General features: G+C 40.6%; 1 protein-coding gene across 1 annotated transcript in view; it reads left to right on the forward strand.

The window, feature by feature from the left end:
- MED1 (mediator complex subunit 1) overlaps nucleotides 1-10,662 on the forward strand; it is a 28,124-nt gene that overhangs the window by 10,381 nt on the left and 7,081 nt on the right. The window contains exons 7-16 of the mRNA XM_079948666.1: nucleotides 169-240; nucleotides 1,078-1,152; nucleotides 2,394-2,467; nucleotides 3,598-3,687; nucleotides 4,625-4,736; nucleotides 4,966-5,090; nucleotides 6,077-6,195; nucleotides 8,129-8,330; nucleotides 9,017-9,112; nucleotides 9,234-9,339. Of these exons, the coding sequence (XP_079804792.1) occupies nucleotides 169-240; nucleotides 1,078-1,152; nucleotides 2,394-2,467; nucleotides 3,598-3,687; nucleotides 4,625-4,736; nucleotides 4,966-5,090; nucleotides 6,077-6,195; nucleotides 8,129-8,330; nucleotides 9,017-9,112; nucleotides 9,234-9,339 (1,071 nt within the window). The remainder of the gene's footprint in view (nucleotides 1-168; nucleotides 241-1,077; nucleotides 1,153-2,393; nucleotides 2,468-3,597; nucleotides 3,688-4,624; nucleotides 4,737-4,965; nucleotides 5,091-6,076; nucleotides 6,196-8,128; nucleotides 8,331-9,016; nucleotides 9,113-9,233; nucleotides 9,340-10,662) is intronic.

Here is a 10,662-nt window from a genome sequence, read left to right on the forward strand (position 1 = left end):
TGCATCTTGGAATTTTCTGGAGGAGTGCTGTAGTAGGATGTGCTTTTGGAGCTAAAATGTTGAAATGGACTCCTTTTGCCAACTCTCTTAGGTGAATCTAACTATAAATATCTCTGGCATGTATGATTCTTCCAGATTCTCTAAAATTAATATGTTTTTCTTTCCCAGAGAGAGAAATTTTGAAGAATTTTCTAAGCACCTGAAGGGTCTTGTCAATCTGTATAAACTGCCTGGTGACAAGTAAGCATTCCACTAGTCATAATTTCTGTGATGTGGCAACACCTGCAGTTACATATTTGTAAGAGCATTGCATATAGTGGTTGAAGCCCTGCCCAATTGTATGTCTACCTACTCCTTTTCTCCTTACTTTATGTGGCACCCCCGTCCCTTTCCTGCATTACCACTCTTGATTATCTCTCCCAACTTCAAGAAAGGAAGCTAAGGTAGAACTGCAGTATTACTGACGCTAGAAAGAACACAAAAGGGGCTAAAATTGGCATCTTTTTTAAAAGAGGAGTTGTGCAGCCAAGGTTGGATCCTTTGTATGCATTGGAAATTTTAGAAGTATGGCCAGTCTTAGAATATAGTCTTCATTTTGTCAAAAAGGGATTTTTTAATAGGAAAGCTAAGAATGTAAGAACCTCATGGCCCATCTAGTTCAGCATATTGTTCTCACAGTGGCCAACCGGATGCCTTTGGGAAGCCCACAAGCAGGACCCGAGTGCGAGAGCAGTCTCCCTTCCTGTGGTTTCCAGAATCTGGTGTTCAACTGAAATAACTACATAAGCTATAACAAGTCTGAAGCTTAAGTCCTTGGCATGTCTGTGATCTTGTATGATAACAGTTGAGCGACCTTCCATGGAAGGCTGCTACTGGTTGGACAGTGCTCCGGTTGGCTTACAGTGCAATTCTGCATGGCTCACAGTGCAGTTCTATACATGTATACTGGAAGGAAGTCCCAGTGAGTTCAAAGAGACCTACTCCCAGGTTAATGTGTATAGGGTTGCCACGTCAAAGCATCTTTTTGTCTTTTTTTCTGTACCAATTTTAAAGTAATATTTTATTTTTTCTCCTTAGCAAACTGAAAACGAAAATGTACTTGGCTCTTCAGTCCTTGGAGCTTGATCTTTCAAAGATGGCAGGGATGTACTGGTAAGAGAAGTTTGCCTTACTGAATGAACCCAGCATTTACCTGATGATGTCCTAAGCAGCAATACTGTTCAGGAAGTAGAACATTGAACTTGGAAGGAACTGAGTTCAAATCTTACTTGAATCACAGATCCACTAGCTGTTCCCCGGATAAGCCACAACATCTTAGCCTCAGTTCCACCCTCTGTAAATATGGCAGATTATGATCAAGTTTAAAGGGCTCACATGAAGATGAATGCAACAAACACAGCCAAACTCACTGTACCCTAAAGCAGTCTATAGAAATGGATGCTTATTAATAAAGAGGCTTGCATATTACCGTATTTTTCGTCCCATAGGACGCACCTAGTTTTTTGGGGGGGAAATAAAGGAAAAAATGTTTTCCTTTATTTCTCCCCCAAAACCAGGTCGGGGAACAGCGGGATGGCAGCACGGCGCCTTCCCGCTGTCCCCCGAGCTTGTGGGGATGGCCGACGTCTGCCGGCGCGAGGGGCTCTCTGCTTCAGGGCGCCCTGCGCGCCGGGCGACAGGCTGCTATCCGCAGCGTGGGGAGCCCTGCAGGAACTCCCGCAGGGCTACCTAGGCTGCGGATGTGTTCCCGAAGCACCGTGCGCTCTGCTTTCAGCGCGCCCGGCGCTCCGGGAAGCGGGTTGCTATCCGCAGCCTAGACAGCCCTGCGGGAACTCCCGCAGGGCTGCCTAGGCTGCGGGTGCGCAGCGACCCCTCTCGCTCTCCAAGCTTCAGCGAAAGCCTGCATTCGCCCCATAGGACACACCCAGATTTCCCCTTCATTTTTGGAGGGGAAAAAGTGTGTCCTATGGGGCGAAAAATACAGTACATTTCTTTCATTTGAATTGCTATTTAAGTTTCCAACGGTAGCATTATGGAATCCAGAGTCTTAAAACTGAAAGAAAAACAAACAAACCCAACAACTACCTTTGGTCTTTGAGGAACTGCGGTTGAAAGATTGACTGCTAAAGTCCAATGAGGAGGTGGTACTGGATTTCCAGGCTCCCATATCCAAGACCAGCTGTCTGTCCTGTCATCGTGGTAGTAAAAAGGAAAAAATAGTGTCAGAAGGAAAAATGGGTTCCTCTTTTTAATCTTAGTGTTGCAAACCTAAAATTTCAGTTTGGGCATGTTACAAATTCAGTCTAAGATAACAATCCAAAAGATTTATACTGTGGCAGTCTTGGGTCTTAATTCTGCGCCAGCTTATCATATGTCTTTGATTCTGTCTGTAGGCAAGCCACCAATGCAAGCCCTTTGGACAAGATTCTGCATGGCAGTGTTGGCTATCTCACCCCAAGGAGTGGAGGTAGGTGACTGTATATTGTGACAGAAGAGGGGTCCATTTTACAATACTGCCCATTTTCCCCCTTTAAAGATGACTTGTGAAATGGTGCAATGCTATTTTTTTTGTTAAAGAGTTGAAATACCCATCCACATATTAGCCCCTTATGGAGCTCAGCCTATCCAGTATGCCATAAGCAGAGAAAAGATGCATATTGGAAGACTGCTAGCTAGCAAAGCAAAGAGCTCCATAAATGCAAGTGATCCACCTCTTAACAGGAAAGGCAAAATATTCTCAGAATCTGCAGCCAAAGTGACTTCAAGTAAAATTCTTTCCCAACCCCAGATATAGCCATCAGCAGGACTAAGAACCTTCAGAGCTTCTAATACATGTTTGGTAAATTAGGTATACATGAGTCACATCATAAATTACTGGGTTGTTGGGGGGTTTTTTGCTCATAGCCAGTATACGACTGTGGTTTCTCTGTTGATTCCGGGTGTTGGAATCCCTACTCTACTATGAAGTTGCTTGGTAGATACTAAGCAGGCCATTTTTCTCATGGGATTGTTGTAAGAATAAAAACAATGCTACATATGCCACCCTGAATTCCTTGTAAGAAGGTCATAATATGAAGGTGGCATATTCTCAAGACTGAGCCACATCTTAAGTGCCATGAGAGGAAAAGGAATGTAGTTGATGACCTTTAGTCTCCCACATTTATTGAATTGTCCCACCAAGACACTATTCGAAGCAAAAAGCCAGCTGTTTGGACAGAATTTATTCTGTGGTAGTGCAGCCTTGTCAATCCTGAGTTTTGTCTACAACTCCCAAAAGTCCCAACCAGCATAGCCGGTGATCAGAGCTGGTGAGATCTGTAAGTCATAGTGATGGGATTCTGCTTCACAGATAAGAGAATGAGATTTGGGAATACATGGAACTTCATGCGAAAGAGAATAGAAGGTGGTGGGTAGTATGAAAAATTAACCCCCAAACCCTAAAATTTGTAGATCTTTGTCCTAAGAGCTGTGACTTTCCTAATTACATAGAATGCTAGGTAGACATAATTTTTTATGTCCAGATCAACACAGGCATCACTTCTGACCTTCCCAACCCCATTGTGTTCCCTTTCCCATTAACAAGCTTTCTTCTTTCAGGTCACCTGATGAATCTGAAGTATTATGTTTCACCCTATGATTTGATTGAGGAAGGTACTGGAGCTCCTATTATTCTGAATGAGAACAACGGTATGTTTCTAGATATGCTTTCTGCTTCCAAATGTGCATTCTGAACACACCTTGGATTATATTGAAGGTTTTCTTTGAACTCCAAGCAGCAGATTTCTTTTATTTTGGTATAAGGTTTATTTGTGTTTTCCTAAGTATAGATATTCCCCCCAATGTTTGTATATTGAAATAGTATAGTATATAGTCAGTTGAGTATTGACAGCTTCTTATATTTCAACACTGTCTGATGTTTATCAACAAGCAGTCCTATTAACATTCCTGTGGATTACTAATTTATCTAGACTCCAGGCAAGTTTCTTGACAGGTGCATGTCTTGATTAAGAGTGAGGCAGTTAAATAATGAGTTCAGATTACTGTAGTAGTAGTAGTAGTAGTAGGTTTGTGTTTTGTTTTTTTAAGAGACAATGGTTATTAGTAGGAAACATAAGCTTGTACTCTCTGGTTTTCTGGTTAATGATTGTGAGCATGATGGAGTATCCTGAAAATTATCTAGCCTAAATGTCAGTACTGGACCTGCAGTGGACCTTGTACATTAAACCCCCAACCATGAAGTTTGCAGCTTGTTGCAAAGACTAAATACCGTAGTAACCAGCCAAGTGACAAATTGAACCAATTTGTGTTTTTTCCCCATGGCTGGCCCAACTTGCTGCCACTGCACCCATTCTTCTTCCCTCTTATTCTGATTGCACCACACCTGATGGTCTTTCAAATTAGAGAAGTGGAGTACAATAGGCACTCCCTCAATTTTTAAAGTACTTATTCCTTAAAGCAGGTGTAGGAAACCTATGGCCCTCCAGATCAATTCTTTTCAGGGTTCTAGTGCATAATGCTGATAAGCAATGCATAACATCCAGTTTATTACCCGTTGCTGTGCAGTGGATTTTTATTTTTATTTAATACAGCTGTTTGAAAAGTTAACACTTGCCTCCACTTTCAGTTCCTCGCTACCTGGGGATGAACATATGTGTTACAATTGAGGGAACACTGACAATGAACAAACTTCCAATTGCCCCTCTCATTATGGGATCTCATCCAGTGGACAACAAAGGGTAAGAAACAGGCACCATTTGTTGGTGCTATTTAACCATAATGAATTAGAATGATTCCATAAGGTCATCCAAGATGGACAATGCATATATTAGTTTTCTAACGGCATAAATTAGTTACTCAGAACAAAGGCTTGTTGGAATAAAAGTGTATTTACAGCCTTCCTAATGTTAAAAAAAAAGTATTTGCATGAACCCAGATGTAATACTATTGTAATCTTTTCTTCTTTAGGACACCTTCTTTCTCCTCAATCACCAGTGCCAATAGTGTTGATTTGCCAGCTTGCTTCTTCTTGAAGTTCCCAAGGCCTATTCCAGTTTCTCGGGCTTTCATTCAGAAACTTCAGAACTGCACAGGTCAGTCATGTCTTCAGATAAGCTGTTGATAGAGTTTTGCTAGCATCAGTGACGTATTTGGTGCCATAACCTGACACCTAGGGTTGATATGAATATTTGCTCCCCTGTTCTTCAGCATTTCTGCAGCCTAGATCCATATACCTGCAGCTTCAGACTGTCTTCCTCTTTTTTAAAAAAACCCAAAGTGTCTAATGTTAATCATGGAACTGATTAACCCAAATGATACAATTGGGAAAAGGCAAGAAATCAGAGTAATGCTAAGCAGAGTCTTGTATTAGTGAGAGCACATGGATGTCTTCATCCTTTTTCCCATATCCCTACTGACCACTTAAAAGCTAATCTTCTCAATCTGTTTTTGTTACTAGTTTTTTGTGTTTGTTTAAATCCATGCCAAATCCTTTGAGACGTTAATTTTTCAGTCAAACAAATGGCACAGAGCAAGCAGATAAAGAAAAACATGTAATTTGCCTAATTGGGGTGGGACCAGTATGTGGCCTTCCATGGCACAGAGGTTGGATTACTCTCAGGCCTTTTAGATTGCCTTTAATGCTACTACTTTTCTCATTCATCTTCACACAGATCATGGGAGGGCTATCTCACTAATATACTTGTTTAAGATCCTGCTGCTTTTTCTTCAAGATTACTAGTGTAATTTATTAGTCTTCAGGTATTTGAACCCATCTCTCCCAGGTGCAGCACTCCATAAGATCACGCTGATTTTCATGTTAGCTCCATGTCAAGAATTTCACAGTTCCTAACATTCAATATCCAGATTGGAATATATTAAACACAAGTGGTTTCTGGATAACTGATATAGAAATTTGACGCTGCAACAAGCATCTCTCATGTCAAGTTGTAGTGAAAATTATTGAGATCCTCTCTAGTACAAATACAAGTTGTAGGTAACAGCTAATACTTGTATTTTATGAGAGGACAAATCTCTGGGTGGGTGGTTATAGTTTTTGTTTTGTTTTTTCTTTTCTCAGGCATTCCATTGTTTGAAACCCCTCCAACATATGTCCCCTTATATGAGCTTATCACACAGTTTGAGCTATCCAAGGAAGATGACCCTGGACCATTGAATCATAATATGCGCTTTTATGCGGTAAGTTATAAGTGGGGATATCATAAATTACCTTCACTCACAGACTGTGAGAAGGTTGGTAAATTTTAGGTGCACATTCAGCTAAATATCAGTAATTTTAATACAGGATCCTATATATAGCTTTGCATGATTAGACAGGTTATATGATCTGACTATAGAAAATCTATGTTCTCTCACTGGAATACTTTACATTGTTAGAGAATTTGTGGTAGGTTTAGATGTTGCCTTCAGTATAAATTATGGTGAAGTTCCACCATTGTTCTTTATCTTGAGGCTTCAGGGAAGAGTGGTCGTAAAGTACACAGCAGAGGTAGGCAACCTAAGGCCCGTGGGCCGGATGCTGCCCAATCGCCCACGGACGGTTCAGGAATCTGTGTGTTTTTACATGAGTAGAATGTGTGCTTTTATTTAAAATGCATCTATGGGTTATTTGTGGGGCATAGGAATTCATTCATTCCCCCCCCCCCCAAAAAATATAGTCTGGCCCCCCACACGGCTGAAAAAGGTTGCTGACCCCTGGTACACATTAACTGGGGATTTGCGACAAAATAGTGCAGTGTTTTTCCACCCCTTATCTGGAGCACTTCTGTTAAAGGCTCAAGCTTTCTTGGAACAGGGAATCCCATGGCTCTGGTTCCAGGACACCTTTTTATTTTCCCAGTTATTTTATTTAGAAAAATATTTACATCCTGCTATCTCATAAAAAATCAAAGCTGTTTGCAACCATATCTGTGTGTAATGAAAACACTTATTTTAAAATCAAAGACCATCAACTAACCATTATGGAAAGTTGTTTTCTTAATTGCTTGTATAGACTAGGCCCTCAGCAGGATCTCCTGCCCTATCTACTGAGAAAACCCAGAACAGTCAGGAATCGGATTCAATCAGCATCTGAGGATAGGCTATCCTAAATGGCATTCCACCCTTGTAGGGGAGAGTTGTCACTGCAAGTCCAAACCTCAACAGGAAGTAGTCTGACCATGACAGTGGGAGGGAAATCTACCCCTCCTATTTCCAGACCACCACCCTTTCCACCTGGAGCAAAAGACTAAATCTAGGGTATGCCCTGCTCTGTGTGCCGGACCAATGATCACTTGTGAGATCTATGTAAAGCCATTTTGATGGCCCCATTTTGATTCCTAACTGATAGATGTTCCACTACACAAGTTTGTTTTTAAGAGAGAATATTATTGAGAGAAGTGCAGTAGAGAAACTGAACCTTGGACTGAAAGGAATGAAGGCAATTCCTGTTCTAAGAACCTCATATGATATGATTAGTGATCTGCAAAAGAGAATTTTTGGCATTATGTATTGATAATACTTTCAACTGACTCTTCAAAAGACAAAGTAATTATGCTGCTGTTGCTAAACTTATACTGATGTCTAGAAAAAATAGCATGAAATGGTATATAATGAGATCTTATTTTCATCCCAGTACCAGAAGATTAAGTATTAACTAGGCAAGCCATATAATTGAGCCCCAAAGAAAGCAAATACAACCTAGCAGAGTTTCCCAAACTTGGGTCTCTAGTTGTTTTTGGACTACAACTCCCATCATCCCTAGCTAGCAGGACCAATGGTCAGGCTTGCTGGGAATTGTAGTCCCCAAACACCCAAATTTGGGAAACCCTGGCCTAAGGTTCCTACTGGCCTAAGGTTCCTACTGGTTCCCACTGGTTCCTACCTCTTTTAATGTGGACACACAGTGCTTTTGTTGTATCTATTTGTTTTTGTTAGAGCCATTGCTCACCTTCCACTGCCACTAGTAGAACTTTTTGGAAAAGGGTGGAATAACGTATAAATGAATAATGCAGATTTGTTCTTCAAAAACAATAGTTTGGTTTTCATCTCCTGGCTATGTGTGATTTTGTAGCACCCATCCATACTTTACCAAGTAGTAAATGTGAGGTTGTGTGTGCCCTCTCCATAACAGGCTTTGCCAGGTCAGCAGCACTGCTACTTCCTCAACAAAGATGCCCCCTTGCCAGATGGACGAAGTCTTCAGGGAACTCTGCTCAGCAAAATTGCTTTCCACCATCCTAGTCGGGTTCCTCTCATCCTCAATTTGATCAGGCATCAGGTGGCCTACAACACTCTGATAGGCAGCTGTGTCAAGCGAACAGTCTTAAAAGAAGGTGAGTGCTACCCATGGTACACTGCCTGAAGAATTTTTAAAAACATATTGGTCTCTATAATCTTGTCAGTCTTCTCCAGATGTTGTTAGGTTTGAATCACTACAGCAGCTGACTCCTTTGGCTTTTCCTCCAATTTATTTCACTTGCCTAGGAAGATCAGTTTTTCTATCCATTTATGTATGTTAATACTTATACTCTTAGTACTGTTGTTGCTTCTCAACCCTTGCATTTATTGACCATATCAAAATTCTGAATAGTGTAAGGAGGCATGAACCAGATAGCCAGTAAGTTCAGGTTCAGGATTTCCATTCAGTTAGTAAGGAAACTAAGCAAGAGTATAAAAAACAAAAGAAAGCAGGCCCTAAAGCAAACTGCTCACGCGGCAGTTAGCAGGCAAAGCCCACAATGCACCAAACTAATATTTATTTTATTAAAATTAATAGAAGACTCTTCCTTCCAGAGTAAACTTGAAGCAGCTAGCATAATAAACATAAACTTTGAAAAGATTAGAGTAGCTGTTACCCAACCCATGCACCATCAGATGTTTCCTGACTATTTTTCCCTGTCTTAGTTGAGCTGCAAATAAAAGTATGAACATCTTTCTCTCTTTCCCTTATTTTATCTATAGGGTGAACATTACTTTTTAAGCTCATGGCCTTTCCTAGCAAGCTCTTTTGTCTTTCCAGATTCCCCAGGCATCCTGCAGTTTGAAGTCTGCCCTCTGTCAGATTCCTGTTTCAGTGTGTCCTTTCAGCATCCTGTAAATGACTCTCTAGTTTGTGGTAAGTTGCTGGATGGAGGGTTTTAAGAGGGGAAAAAATATGTATGTATAAACAGTCATTGAATGAAGATGGACACATTTTCGATTTAATGACCTCCCTGTGATGCCTCTGTGTCTTTCAGTGGTAATGGATGTGCAAGATTCTACACATGTGAACTGCAAATTGTATAAAGGGCTCTCTGATGCACTCATCTGCACAGATGACTTCATTGCTAAAGTTGTTCAAAGGTATGTCATACTGCTTAAGCCAGAATCAAAACTGATCTTTGAAGACAGTGGTTAAATATAAACCTGGTAACTCAGAGGTCACTTACATTAAAGTTTTACCAAGGGAAAAATAATTTTACAGTAACATTTTCCTACCATCCTTTTTATATTCTGCTCTAATGGTGACAGCAGTAAAGGTCTACATACACAGCAGTTTTTTTTCCAGTAATGAGAGCCTACCCTACGCAAGGGAGGAAAGTTTCTGGGCTAATCCTTAAAGCAATGGCACCCTGAACCTTTTCCTTTTCCTGTTTTTTTTTGGGGGGGGGAGGCGGATTGCTTTAAATGTTTGGGACACATGCCTTCCATCACACTGCAATCACTAGCTTCCCTTTCAGCCAGAATTAACTTGGAGCTCCTGCTTTCCATCTCTACATTTCTCCTTCTTTTATCTATTTATCTACATATATTTATAACAAAATATAATAGATGGCAAATAAAAGTAGAAAGAGGTAACTAGAACTTCTGTTACCTTTCATGTCCAATAATCCTCATGGAGATTTGTGGCACTGCAGCAAGTCAATCCTTCTGTGGTTTTCTCAAAATTTCTCGTGCCCACACTTTGACAGACCTTACCTATCAACTCAGACTATGCTATCTTGGATGGTGTGCTTTGGTATTAAAAGCTCTCTGCAACTTAGAGTTGGATTTAAGGTCAGCTGCTGATTTCTAATTATTAAAGGCATTTGGGTTCCCTTCTGTCTATCAAAAGGAAAAGGCTCAGTCCTGTCTTCTGTGGGTTGCTTTTACTGCTGGTGATAAGGAGCTTTCCTCCAGGAGCAGAAGTTTGAGACAGCTGCTTGTCCATGCACCAGTGACATAAGGCAATTTTGTACACTTTGTGTAGGAAGAAGAGTATATGAAGCATGTACACAATTTGTGAAAAGTGCATGCACTTTATATTTTACAGCTTGCATTTAGCTGTGGTTACCCAGTGACCACCTAGAAAATAGGCATGTGTTTTTCACCCATGATGGTCTCTATATGTTGTGCACACTTTCATGTATGCTGAAATGATACATGTAGAATTTATGTCTTCTGTTAACTGAATCTGAAGAATGATGTTTTCTATCTCTTCTGGGCCTTCAAGCCATCTCTATAGTCTTTAGAGAAAGGAGTAAAATGAATAAAATAACCAAATTCGTCTTGATGTGAATAGAAATGATTTATATGAAGTTCAGAATTTGGGTTTCATTAATGTGCATAGCCATGTATGAAAGGAGTGCCTAGATCTGTCTGTCCTGTACTTTACTTTGTAATTCAGGGGTGAGTAACCTATAGACC

This window comes from Podarcis cretensis (genome assembly GCF_951804945.1).
Source record: "Podarcis cretensis genome assembly, chromosome: 13".
NCBI classification, from domain to species: domain Eukaryota; kingdom Metazoa; phylum Chordata; class Lepidosauria; order Squamata; family Lacertidae; genus Podarcis; species Podarcis cretensis.